The sequence below is a fragment of the Octopus sinensis genome, linkage group LG13 (genome assembly GCF_006345805.1).
Source record: "Octopus sinensis linkage group LG13, ASM634580v1, whole genome shotgun sequence".
Lineage (NCBI taxonomy): Eukaryota > Metazoa > Mollusca > Cephalopoda > Octopoda > Octopodidae > Octopus > Octopus sinensis.
Window position 1 is genome coordinate 69,676,998 of NC_043009.1, and position 15,000 is coordinate 69,691,997.

At 38.6% G+C, this 15,000-nt stretch overlaps 1 protein-coding gene across 2 annotated transcripts in view; it reads right to left on the reverse strand.

Annotated features, from left to right (window-relative positions):
* LOC115218654 (cubilin) overlaps positions 1 to 15,000 on the reverse strand; it is a 397,234-nt gene that overhangs the window by 145,958 nt on the left and 236,276 nt on the right. For both annotated transcript variants that reach the window (XM_036508531.1, XM_029788578.2), the window contains one exon: positions 890 to 977. In XM_036508531.1, coding sequence (XP_036364424.1) covers positions 890 to 977 — 88 coding nt within the window. The remainder of the gene's footprint in view (positions 1 to 889; positions 978 to 15,000) is intronic.

A 15,000-nucleotide genomic window follows, 5' to 3' on the forward strand; every position in this document is an offset into this window, starting at 1 on the left:
CGTAGCGCAGGGCCTCTTTCAATTTTCACGCTATGTCGCACAGCAATTTTTCCGTCTTCGTTTTCCGGTTGATGCTAACCACACAGCAGTTTCTTCACGCTGATAACTGGTTGCTCTAAGATGCAAATATACCTATTTCCTTCCATCACAACGTCTTCGAAACTTCTAAGTTTCTAAGGATTTCTAAGTGTCTTATCCGAATATGTTGCTTTTTTGCAGTTTTTCTTTCTTCTCACATTTGACTTGCATATAACACCATCGATAGATTCTGATGTAGATATCCTGCGTGGATCAGATTTTGTACATTCACTGAAATACTGCTGTCGTCTTTCCGACCCTGCGCTTGACATCGGCCCCACCGTCTACTTTACCACAGTGAACAAGTAGTGCTGGTTGGCCTACGTCTTCGACAGACTGCTCACCTCAATAATATGTTTATGAATAAAGAGAAAAGAACGGAGTCTAAGGATAGTAGCGATTGCCGCATTGCAAAGCATTCTTTTATGAAGTTATTAAATTTGGAGAAGTTAGTTTACCAAGAACGACAGAATATTCTCATCGTTTGGGAGCAAGATCTCTACATATTGGAAATATATGATTTCAAAAAAAAAAAAAATCTTTCGTCCAGGGGATAGTTTTCTTGTAGTACGTCCCGAATATCCGAATATCCTTCAGCACAACAATCAGGAACGTCTCCATATAACAATGTACTCCGTATTTTTACCGCAAGACTTTTTCCTTGCCGATGTAAATATAGTAAACAGTAACCTGTATGTTGTATTATCGTAGTGAAATCCGAGCCTTTACTTCCAAACCGAAACACTAAAACACATTATGGTTGAGAGGTAAGGATTAATTTCAAAGAGAAAAAACATTGTTACATTCTTACCTTGCGTAAAAGTGAGGATAGTTAGGAGTGGTCAAGTACTGGATACTTGGGTAGGCTGTTAGCTTTGTGACACCAGAGCAGTTAACACCTGAAGAAGAGAGAGGCACGGTTTTATTAAAATAAAATAGAAGAGAAATAGACGACAAATTAATAATGTGATAAAATGGCATGGAATTATGTATGTGTGCGTGGGTGCAATGTTATGTGTGTGTGTATGTGCACGCTCGTATGTGTGTGTTAAAACAAACATGGTAAATAGAACTCAATATATGAATTCATTTACTTTTTCAATTTTTAATCAGCAGAAAGTTATCTGTAACAGATTCCCGCATGGAACTTATCAGTTTGCTAAGCGTCTTGCACGAAACCTCCTTTTCCTTCGGACACTGTAATTATCTTCCATTTAAAGTGTGTGTGTCCAGTGGGTTTAAGGAAGGCATCTATATACCGTGCCCGTGCCTTGGCACCCGCTAAAGGAAGCGTCACCGTTGTGTCGTTTAGTTTGCCCCACCTTTCTCTCTCAATGTTAAAACCTGTTTGGGTAGAATATTCCTTAGAATGGTGGAAAAACACTTCACAGTCACACAGATACGGACGTTTGTTTAATAGACCCAGCATTAAGAAAATTTTAGTGAGTACCCCTAAACTGCGAACAGTTTAGGGCAGAGAATGCTCATGTAGGGCAGAGAATGACTGCCCAGTAGTGTGGGTCTGGTGATTCGAAGCCGAAGGGGTTGAATATGAGGCTGAGGTGGTTACTGCCACTGGCAGCCAGAGCAACAGCCTAAGCAGCAACACTAATTTTGCAACCGGAAATAGCTGCAGCAGAACCACCAGGATCCCGTCCAGGAATATCAGCATTGGCAGCGACTTCAGCAACAACAAAAACAACAACCTCAGACACGGAGTTAATGAAAGAAACATCGGCGGTTGTAGCACATCCAATGTACGGAGAAGAAAATATGTCGGTTCATCCGCACCTCACTTTAAGCAATATCTGAACAACCGCAAGGGATCTTTTAGTGTACCGAAAATGCGCAACATCATATCCCTAGCCAGCCACGTATGACGCTTAAAAGAGGAAGGAACCCCATACATAATTAAATGGAAGCTCCTTGAACAACCGGGGACCTATATAAATGGGAGCAAACGATGTAAGCTTTGCTTGGCAGAGAAGGCATGAATCATAAAAAACTCGCGTGACCCGGGGACCTTTTTAAACTTCAAGAAAGAAATATTTTGTCAATATCCTCATCTAAAACGTTTTCTTCTACAGACTTGGAATTTTCCATTCGTTGAATGGGGCCGTCGCAGCTCCTTCGAATATCACTATGGTCGGAGCCGATGTTATGGGATAACCCTGTCCTGCCTGCAGCACGGACAATTACTTTTTTGTTTACAAAACCCACTGACCGTTACATATTCCTTCCTCCAGTTGTAGAAAAGTTATGCGCCTTTAGCCAATGAAGTCTGTCTGGCGAGTCGCCTATTCTACTCGACGCCTTACGACCGGCCATAACTTTTAATTTCCCACCAAATATATATTATTGACAATTAAAACAAGTTGAGGATTCAGTTTTCTCGAGTGCTTGTCTATCATTTACTCAATGTGTCTTCTTGAGTGGGCGGCAAGTCCTGCTTTGCTTCGTGCCACAAAGCCACAATGGCATGCAAGGCTTCCGTTTAGACAAGCAGCGTTTTGGCAGCATTAAAGACTTGTAGCATAAACTACGTTATCAAAGTGAGAGAGAGAGAGAAGGAGAGAGGGAGAGAGAGGGACAGAGGGAGAAAGAGAGAGAGAGGGAGGGAGAGTGAAACAAAGGAGCAATATATATTTCACAGACCATGTAACAAATTCAAAAGTCGTGTACGACTTTACTGAACTTCTGTCTTTAAATGAAAGTAAGAAATATGAAAATTACCAACTGGTGATTGAAGATACATTTTTAGGAATCGCTTTTCCATCTTGGCAGTTTGCAAGGTGGGATGGAGTTTAATATTTTTTAATGTAAATGTATTTTTGTGTGAGCACGCGTCAAGGAAGGGAGGGGGAAATACACTTAACAAATATCGACCGGACTGAAATATTTCGCGAAGGTTCGATGGAGAAAATAACAGTTGGGGAGAGCGGAATAAGACGAAGTAAACGGTCCTTACAATAGGACTCTTGGAGTAAATCACTGATGAAATGTGACTGTGCTTTCTATGTGATGAGGTCTTTTAAGAAAAGTTTAATCTAAAGAAACCTGTAAATAACAATCCAGGAGATAATAAAGAATTGGAACCGAGAAGGAAAGTGTAGAAAGGAAATTAACGGTGGAGAGAGTAGAAGAAGTATAAGTTAGTTGGCAAATGGAAGAGTTGTGGGAAAACGTCGCTCTTCGGTTATTTACAGTTTGTCAGCTTCTGTGAAGATACTTAATGGACATTGGCTCATTGTTGCACACATTCAGCGACATGTTCTTTCAACTAACTTCCACAAACGCACACACATTCATTCACATTGAGATATATGCACACACGCACATACATACACACTCATACATACGTGCACATAAATATAGAGAGAATATAAACATGCATACACATTGGCATATATATGTATGTATATATATATATGTATATATATATATGTATATATATGTATATATTTATATGTATGTATATATATATATTTATATGTATGTATATATATATATTTATATGTACATATATATATATATATATATATATATATATATGTACGTATATATATATATGTACGTATACATATATATATATACACACACATATATATATACATATATATATGTATATATACATATATATATATATGTATATATACATATATATATATATATGTATATATGTATATACATACATATATATATCTTTATATATATATACATACATATATATATAATCAAATTAGCAACAAAGATATCCAAGGTAGTGTAGTACAATTGTTTCATGCTACTTCAATTTATTAAACACTATAAGTATTGCATCAGTTTTAAAATGTCGAGCAATATTCAGCCACATATAGAATTTTCCAATTAAACTGACAACGTATATTCTTATATATTTGCCAACATTACAAAGAGGGTATATATATATAGACAGGGGTTAATTTCACCTTTAAGAACTTGATGGTATTCGTTCTCCGTCTGTAGATTTTATCACTAAGTTCACTTTGTTATTTAGATCTATCAGTGGGGAGGGTTTTTTAAAATTCTTGGTTGAATGGAGACAAACAAGATTTTTTTCTATTTATAGATAGAGGAAGGGGTAGTACAAATGTCAAATCCATAAATCCATCCTTATTTCGGGGAATTTAGTTTAGACATATTTGAATGTATTATAGCAAAAAGTTAGTAGGCTGAAGTTTCTATATTGATTTCTATATTTTCTATCCCTATATAAGATACTAATATTTACTGAAATCCTTTGAAAAATTATCTAAAGGATATTCACTTAGAATTCATAATATAGAATTTGGCTGTTAAATGGTAAGGGACATTGAAAACCTCTAGAGCATTAGTAGCCTCTATTCTCCCTACCCCACTAACTTCAGCCTACTTTTTGCTATGATACACATGTCAATGAGCGTAAAAACGTACCATAACAAAACCGAAGGACGATAGACTAGAACAGGTTGAATTGCTTCTTTTCAAGGCAGCAGTGTCAGTAGTAGTAAACACATTTGAACTCTGCTGAAACGAAGGGGTGCGAAGGTCCTTTTGTCTCTATGGCTGAGCTCTCCACCATCTGCCAAATCTATGTATAGACCTGTAGATTATGATCTATTCACCAATCTGATGCCCAACAAGTAATGGTGATGGTGATAAGGAAAAAAAAATAATAATAACAATATACTGCAGTTGCTGATACTAAATACTATTAATACTACAATAATACTACAACTACTACTATTATGTTAGCACAGGAATCTGAGGCCCAACTACCACCCTTAACACTACCCCCACCCCTGTTGCTGTTGCTGCAACCACTGCTTCAACTGCACATAAAAACAATAATACCAGTGATATCAGTGATGATGATGATGATAATGAAAGGAAACGGGTGGAGTCTCTTTATGGGCTCATAATGATACATCTAGTGATGGTGTCACGATAAAAACACTGGTAACTGCGCAACCTGACAATCGCTACCTCATGTGAGTAACAATGAAAGAAGAAAATATTGAAAATAACGGTGGTAATGAAACTGAAGCCAATGATGGTGACAGTGTTACACCCGGCAGGCGCAGAGATTCTGGTTCGGCTCTCGCCTGTCGATATCCAGAAAGGAACCACCACACACGGCGTAGATGGAGCTAGCAAATTAATGCTGTGGTCATGGAATGTTACTACCTGAGCAACCCGGTAGATGAAAATGGTGCTCAAATTAGGGTTTACCGACAACGTATGTATGAACATTGCAGAGAAATGGGATTGTTTCAACTCACGGAACAGAGACTATGAGATAAAGTTAGAGCAATAAGGAAAAATTGTTGGTTCACAGAAGTAGAGCTCGAAGCTATCAAAAGACAGGTCATGGAAAATAGCAGCAGAGATAAGAATGAAAATAGAGTTCTTATTAATAAGAGTAATCTCATAGGAAAGGAGCGGTGGTAGCTTACTTGATGAGACGCATATAGATAATCTCAAAGAAGACGATAAAACTAATGGTGACATAACAGATGAACAAAGGGCAATTTACGACAGAATAAAGGCAAGACTACAGGAGAACGATAGCGACATTATTTGTAACCTTAAAATGACTGATGGAGGGAAATTAAAACAAGAAACGAAAAATGTCAATGAAATTCTGAAATACATCAGAACAAACAACATCACAGAAACAAATAATTCGATCAAGGCAGCAAGTATTGTTGTAGCAGATAACGTGGGTGTTGATGTCAAGAAAAAGAAACATAATGGGAGTGACAAAAGAAAAGATCCATGAAAGATCCATGATGGAAAAGAAAAATACAGGCGGGGTTATGCTCTCAAAGGAAATTTCTGTGTTAGACCGAAAAGAGAAAGGGGGCTTAAAAGCGAACAAAAATACAGGGCGCTGAAAAAGGAAGTATAATATTGAAAGGAAGGGCCTCAAATTAGTAGTGGAGGAACTGAAACAGCGCCTCGTTACAAAGAAAGCAAAGATAGTAAGATACGACCAAAGAATGAAGGGTTGCCACCAGAATAAGTTATTCAGAGTGGATCAGAAGAGATTCTATAAAGAAATAAATGGAGGATGTACAAATGAAAAGTTGATACCAGATAACATTGAAAGTCAAAGGTTTTGGAGTGACATCTGGAGCAAAGACAAAGAGCACAAGAAGGATGCAGAATGGTTGCAAGAACTGAAACAAACAGTAGTCTGTCGAAAACAGACAGAACTAGTCATTTCAGTTAGGGAAGTGAAGGAAATCAGCAAGAAAAAATGGGCAACTGAAAGGCCCCGAGACCAGATGGAATTGAAGGCTACTGGATCAAAAGATTTGCTGAATGTCATGCACGAATAGCTGCGCAACTCAACACCTTGTTAAATGCCGACCAAGGAACATCAGAGTGGTTGACATTGGGCAGGACAGGGCTGTGCTTGAAAAACATCGAAAAAGGCAATACGGTAGACAATTACAGGTCGACATCCTGCTTGCCACTAATGTGGAAGTTATTGAATGGAACAGCTGCAGCGTCAATGTACGAACATCTAGAAAAAAATGAGCAGAAGGGTTGCAAGCGTAAGTTCAGAGGAGAACAAGTAACTTAGCCATGTCATGGATCGACTATCGTAAGGCGTACGATATGATCCCACATTCTTGGATGATGGAGTGTATGAACCTGTTTGGTATTGCATCAAATGTTGAGCGATTGCTTGGAAAAAGTATGGCGAATTGGAGGACGGACCTGACAGCATGTGGAAGAAGTTTAGGGAGAGTAGAAATTAGGAGGGGCATCTTCCAAGGAGTCTGCCTGTCCACACTGATCTTTGTACTGTGCTTGATACCACTGACACTGATTCTGAGGAACGCAAAAGCTGGGTGTATATTCAAAAGCCGGCAGCTGTTCCTGGATGACCTCAAACTTTATGGAAAAGATGAAGCCCAAGTCAGTTCCCTCGATAATACGGTGTATACCTTCAGTGCTGATATCAGAATGGAGTTCGGACTGAGAAAGTGTGGTGTGTTAGTCTTGAAGAGAGGCGAAATCGAATGTATGGACGGGTTAACGATACCGCCAGGAGAGGTTGTGAAGCAGATAGAAGAGACGGGCTATAAGTACTTGGGGTTTTGGAAATGGATAAATTGATGAAGAAAGAAATGACAGAGAAATTTAAGGTGGAGTACTTACACAGACTGAGACTGATCCTTAAGTCGAAATTAAATGAACGGAATAAGATCGAAGCTATCAATACCTGGACAGTTTCACTCCTTAGATATTGAGCAGGGGTAATCGCATGGTCTGTAGACAAACTAAACAGCTTAGACAGAAAGACAAGGAAGTTGCTATCTAGATATGGGTCACTCGAGCCAAAAAGTGACACAGACAGACTGTATGTACCAAGAAAAAGAGGGGAAGAGGACTTATTGGATGCGAACACAGCATTAGAGCGGAAGAAAACAACATAGCATGGTATATAAAAAAATGCCACAGAACCGCTATTATTAGAAGTAGGAAGGTCAGGTTTGTATAGGATGAAAGATTGCAAAGATAAAGCACTATACAAGAAATTGAAAACGAATGAAACTGAAAATAGGTGGATAAAGAAAAGAATGCATGGACCATTTCATAGAGATGTTGAAGATAAGACAGACAGACAAAAAAGATGGTTGTGGATGACTAAAAGTGATTTAAAACTGGAAACGGAGGCTCTAATCTGTGCTGCCCAAGAGGAAGCACTAAGAACAAACTACATAAAATGCAGAATAGACAACACATCAGAAAGTGATAAGTGCAGAACCTGTGGACAAAACGGTGAAACCGTATGACATATTACCAGTCAATGTACGCCACTAGCCCAGAAGGAATATAAGAGACACCACAACAATATAGCCAGGCTTGTCCACTGGACACTTTGCAACAAGTGTGGACTTGACAGAGCAAAAAATTGGTACGACCACAAACCCGAAGGCATCGTCTAAAGCAGAAATGCAAAGATCCTATAGGATTTTATGATTCAGAGCGACCATGAGATAGAGAATAGAAAGGCGGACATAGTCTTAATTAAGAAAAAAAAAACAAAACTATGCTGTATCATAGACATAGCCTGCCCATCTGACAACAAGGTATGCGATAAGGGAGAAAGAAAAGTCGAGAAATATGACAGGTTAGCTTGGGAGGTTAAGCAGTTGTGGTCGATGAAAAAGGTAGCAGTAGTACCAATAATTGTCGGAGCCCTGGGAACAGTGAGAAAAAAACTCGAGAAGTACGTGGAACAAATAGGGGCTGCAATGAGGGTGGAGCACTTGCAGAAAATAGCATTGCTTGGAACCGCTCGAATACTCCGAATGGTGCTCGAAAAATAAGGCGGGTTTTACCTTACTTCACCAGTAGTGAACTAATGACACTATAGTACATCTACAGCGTTAGAAGCTGTGCAAAGGCAATAATAATAATAATAATAATAATAATAATAATAATTCATAGATGGAATTAATAAATATTTTAATGCATTGCTACGCGCGTTTCCACAAGTCACATGTTTCTTACGATCGTAGTCCGTATTCCTTGGAAGTTTATAGTACAATCCGTAAAATCCACGAACATCGGCTGGGTCATAGTTCATGCGTTCATTTCTTCAGGCGATATGGTACTAAAGTTGGAAGCAACAAACGTATAACTGAAAGATGTTCATCAATTTTCACCAATCAAAAGATTGATTAGGGTATGTGGGCAGTTCTGTGTGCATTTGGTGGGGAAGAATTGAAGGTAATGAAAAGAGAGAGAGAGTAATGGTAATAAGGGAGAGGGAGAAGTGTGCGGTGAGACAAGACTCTTTTTGATCAAAACAAATCCAGCCTCACCACTACGGACTACGATCGTAAGAAATGTGACGTGACCTGTGGAAACGCGCGTAGCGATGCATTACAATATTTAGAAATTGCATCCATGTATTATCATTGTCATTACTATATTTATCCTACATTATATCGGCACAGCTCGATACATCCCCATAAACCCATAAACCTCTTATTGCAAGTTGGTATCATTAGGCTGTAGTCGGCAAAATAAAAATAAAACCTTTTATATGCGTATTCAAAAGCATTTTCCATAAACTAACTTAAAGGATATATAACTTTAACCACACAAGCACACCCGCACCAACACCTACATTCATGTATGTATATGTTCATCCCCCAAAATATCTGTGCGTAGGTTTAGAGTCCAATATATGACAATGAATATAAACTAACAAATAATTTCTAAAAGGGTTGGAATGACACGTAGCAGAATTATAATTAGAGCGAATCGATTTTAATTAAAGAAATGATATACCTTAAGCAGATGCATGTATGCAAACTCTTCTTTGCTTATAAAAATGAGCAATTTTTTAAAATTATAATTATAAATGAATGCTTGTACTCATTATAACCACTTTATATTTACTATATTCGGCCATCTTTATTTTGCATGGTATTATATGAAATAACATATGGCGGTATCAATATCTGAGCTTGAGTGGATAAATCTACAAGAATAAGAATGTGCCTGTCAATGTGCACGAGTGTGTATATGTGCAGATATCATTGCATGTATGTACATGTAAGCTTACGTGTGTATGTGTCCGTGTACCATTGGATAACGATATACAGGCCAGAATGTGAGTGTACGTATCTATATTGTGTATGTCTCAATATGTGGGTCTGATTTTCAACCGGGATATGCATCAATGTGTGTGGACATCAGTATTTGTGGCTGGACGAAGGCATGTTGTGGTCAGAAATGAAGTCCAAATTCAAAAAATAGAACAGAAAAGCACGGAAAACCAAAAGGCGAAGGAGAGAACTGAACGCAAATCACATCTGATTAAGGCTTAATGACTGGTCACTCCTTCCTTCCTACCTGCCTGCCTGCCTGCCTACCTACCTACCTATCCATCTATCCATCTATCTATCTATCTATCTATCTATCTATCTATCTATCTATCTATCTATCTATCTATCTATCTACCTACCTACCTACCTACCTACCTACCTACCTACCTACCTCCTTGTTATCCCGATCTCTTTTGATCGGAACTTTACATTTGTTTCCTTTTTTGTTTCCTGTTTTTTTTTTCCATCTTCGAAAAGAAAAGCTCTACATTTGTATTTGTCCCCTCTGTATTTCAGCCCTGTGTGGCCAATAAAGAAAGTTATCTATCCATCCATCTATCTATCTTATACACACACACACACACACACACACACACACACACACATAGGCTAAGTTGTTTTGATAAAATGCAAAGGTCTATATAAATGTCCAATCGGTTTTCGTGTTCGTTTCTGATCTCCCATATTTTATGTTTTGTTTATTCAACCGTGTCTTATTATCGGTGTATTACATTTTATTTCATATTCGTTATTCGTTTATCTTGGTATACTTTATATATCTTTATGTTTTTTTCTTTTACTGATGTGAGAATGATTCTTTCATTCTGTGTTCATTATGGACACAGATGAAATGCTACAATAACTAAAAATGTGTTGTTATAAAAATAAGCAAAAGCGACAAGTAAAAAACGAGGTACTTATTCGAAAATTCACCTGATCAGGCTCAACATCCCACCCGTAATGCATAACAATTGACTGTACAGTATCTCACCCGTAAGATACGGGTGCATGCTAAGTCGAAACGATTGCTGTGATTTTGAATAAAGAGTATCGTGAATTCCATTCTCTGTCACTCATCTTTTAATATAAACTATATGGACCCTAAGGAATTCCTGAAGTAAATCCAGTGGTATATGCCTGCATACTGTTGTTGACATCAGGTACCCGAATACTGGTGACCGGCTTTAAACAGCATACCACCAGGTGTCTCCTGAATATAAAGTTATTACTACACCTACATACACACAAATATACATATATACATATATATATATAACCAAGAAGGACGGGTCAATTTGCATTATGTTCTATTTGTGTGAAGAATCCTAACTGTTAAATTTTATTAAAAGTTCACCAGAAGAAAAGTATTTTTCTTACATGATGTAATATTTTCGTTCAGCAATAAAGAGCATCCCTGAAACAGTTTTAGTGAACCTCAACCAGCCTCTGTTATTGTAAATACATACACACACACAAACATGCACACATAAACACACACAAACACGCGTGCGCGCACACACACACACATATATATGAAACGGAACAAAAACGCAATAGATGAAAATAAAACATCCAAACGGACAGACGATGCAAGGCGGATAGGAAAAACAACAATTAGAGGGACAAGAACAAAAAAAAAAAACCCCAAAAAACGGACGGGTCATTCATGGCTTTCTTTCCTCAGTTAAGTTACCAGATGTCCTTACAGTATCGGGCAGTTACACTTGAGACTCTTCGCTCTGGTTGCCTCCAAAAGAGTCGAAGCTAAAAGCTTTAGATTTTTCGTAAAAAAGTAAGCGAATGTGTACAACAAAGACAAAAAACGGGGGAACACGATGACAAATACAAACAACAAGAATATAACAACAGGTGTCTTTTGACCGAGGACAAATCAAATTGAGCTGGTGTGTATAGAGTGAAAGCCTTAAGGCAGGAACATCAGGGATAGTCATAAGTGGTGTTGGCTATCGGTAGTCAGGCAAAGAAAAAAATATATATATATTACGTGATCATGTGACCGACCAGGCTATCAGATGTTGCTACACATCGCTGGTCACAATGCGCTTCGCATTGTTTTAGCCTTCAAATGACGCCACCCCGCTGGCTAAGCGAGAAGGCAAACATAAGAAAGAGTGTGAGAAAGTTGTGGCGAAAGAGTACAACAGGGATCGCCCCGCCCCCTGCCGGAGCCTCGTGGAGCTTTTAGGTGTTTTCACTCAATAAACACTCACAACGCCCGGTCTGGGAATCGAAACCGCGATCCTACGACCGCGTGTCCGCTGCCCTAACCACTGGGCCATTGCGCCTCCACATATATATATGTATGAAAAGTCAGGCGCACACATGTAGTGACGTAGGTGTGCGGTTGCTTATGCGTCTGTTCAGTAAGAATGCAGCTCATCTATGCCCGTTGCTGCATTCCGACAACTGTTTTCAGCCTCTCCCAGTCACAGGAACATTACTTGGCTATCAATTAAGAGGTGGGAATAATTAATTCGCGTAGAACGAAAGGAGGAAAGAATATTGCTTAGCAGGTTACATGGAAAGAATATAGCGCGTTCCATTATGACTATATGCGTGTGTGTGTCTGTTAGTGCGTTTGTACGTTTGCGCGTGTGTGTGTGTGTGTGTGTGTGTCTGCCTGTCTGCACGCACGAAGATGTGTGTATGATACATTTCACTAGCATAATCATTCTTAGAATATGGAACACTTTCCGATTCTTAGAGGTGAGAAAGAGTGCAACATAGGAGTTATAAACACACACGTGTGTGTGTGTCTGCTTCTGTGTGTGCATATATATATAGCGCAGGTGTGGCTGGGTAGTAAGAAGCTTACTTCCCAACCACATGGTTCCGGGTTCAGTCCCACTACGTGGCACCTTGGGTAAGTGTCTTCTACTATAGCCTCGGGCCGATCAAAGCCTTGTGAGTGGATTTCGTAGACGGAAACTGAAAGAAGCCCGTCGCATATATATATATATATATATATATATATAAGCGATATATATATATATATATATATATGTGTGTGTGTGTGTGTGTGTGTGTGTGTGTGTGGTGTGTGTGTGTGTGTGTGTGTGTGTGTGTGTGTGTGTGTATGTACATATATGTATGTATGTGTGTATTTGTGTTTGTCCCCTCACCATCGCTTAACAATCGATGTTGATGTACTTACGTCCCCGTAACTTAGTGGTTTGGCAAAAGGGACCGACATAATAAGTACTAGGCCGACAAAGGATAAGTCCTGGAGTCGATTTGATCGACGAAAGTCGTTGCTCCAGCATATATATATATATATATTCTTTTATTATTTAATTTTTACTTGTTTCAGTCATTTGACTGCGGCCATATATATATATAAACACTCATACACACGTATATTAATGTGTATATACAAACACATCGATATTTGACGGGCGGTGGGGGTGGAGACAAGGAGAGAGACAGGAATAGATTGTGAATGAGAGAGAAAGAAGAACCAGTGTGTATAACACTCTTACTTGTTTCAGTCATTTGACTGCGGCCATGCTGGATCACCGCCTTTAACACAGTGTAAAATAGTGAAACATTAAAACACAATTCTATATCGCATCATTATCAGAGTTGAATTAAAATATTCTAGCAACATCCTCCCCTCCCATATAATTTCCGCGAACATCAATGTGTGTGTGTGTGTACTTATATGTATATAAGTGTCTGTCTATACTTATATGTATATAAGTGTGTGTGTGTGTGTGTTTCTGTATGCATGCATGTGTCTGTACGTGTGTATGTGTCGGTGCGTGTTATTTCTATCATAAATTTAATCTCATTTCAGCCAGTTTTATATTTACGAACGGTTTCATGCTCGAGAACATTCCAGTTTTGCAGAGATAAATTAGCAATCGTTGGATATGGCTGAGTTGAAATATATGGTTAGGGCTCTTTGTTACTGGAACCTTGAAACCGCTATATCTGCTTTATGCATCTCGGAAGTGTTGTAAAACCCGGAACGAAAGATATGGATGAAAAAGCACATTGAAAGAAACGAGAGATAAATAACAAGTTGTAGCTCTTACGACCATCAGAGTTTATGTCACTGATGTCGTCCCTTTTAGATTGTTGTCTGCACATCAGAATGGAAGTAGAAATCGTATGCTCAAGTTTCTTGTAAATGTGATGGTGGTATGAAGAAGGGCAAGTGTGAATTGGAAAGGATGCGGTTTGAAAGAGAAATTGAAAGAGAATTGAGAGAGAAATTGAAAGAGAATTGAAAGAGAAATTGAAAGAGAATTGAGAGAGAATTTGAAAGAGAAATTGGAAAGGATGCGGTTTGAAAGAGAAATAGCAACAGAGGTGGAGAGTGGGGTTGGAAGTACATGTGTGGCCACGAATGCGTGTGAATAAATGTTAAACGGGTGAATTATAACCTTCTTATGTATGGAGCGTTAATAGGGGTAATGCTAAAACTGCCACTTAGAATGTCCTCGGCCAGCTGGGTAAGACATGTTTCCGTTGATGAAGAAAGAGAAAACTCACCTCCCTTGCAGTCCCCTGCATGGAAGAAATACCTCAATATAAGCAATTTCAATTCTAAACAAAGGCTGTAATTCCTAATGCTACTGTTGGGGTAATGTCTGGACGTTTCTAATAAAGTCTTGTCCATGTTATACCCTGAAGCGTTTTCTTTCATTAGCCATATGTCTCGTCAATGTTGTGACGTTATGCCTCACCTGGATTTTACAAGACACCCGTCTAGTCTTTTAACATTTCCGCTACACTTATCTAGCTATCTATATACGCACACGCACACATCTGCAACCCCCCCCCCATGAGAATCATTCTATGCTACGTCTCATACATGAAGGCTTGTATTTTTAGTGGGTACGTGGGTGTTACCTTTGCAAGAGTAACGTGTCTTTGTGTTTGGACCGGTTCATTAATTTTGCTTTATGCCAGGTGAACAGCTAAAGATTCTCAAACCACGTCAATTGAAAAAATAAATTCTTTCAGTTATGTTTCTGTGGAAAAGGAAAATTATTTTCCACTAATATAAAGTTTCCAAAGAATACGGTAAGAAGCTGTGTTAATATATGGCTGGTTTCCGTAATGCTTTATGCAAATATCGTTCGGCTTCGGAAGGCTTTATTCGAAAATTCGATTTTTGGAAGGGTCTATATGGACATACTGAACGAGAGGCTCTAATATATATTAAACACAGCTCCAGTGATGCCACATTAGCTTTACCGTGAACTCATTCAGATTCAGGTATACTCAGCTTACTCACACGATTAGAAAGAAGCATAAA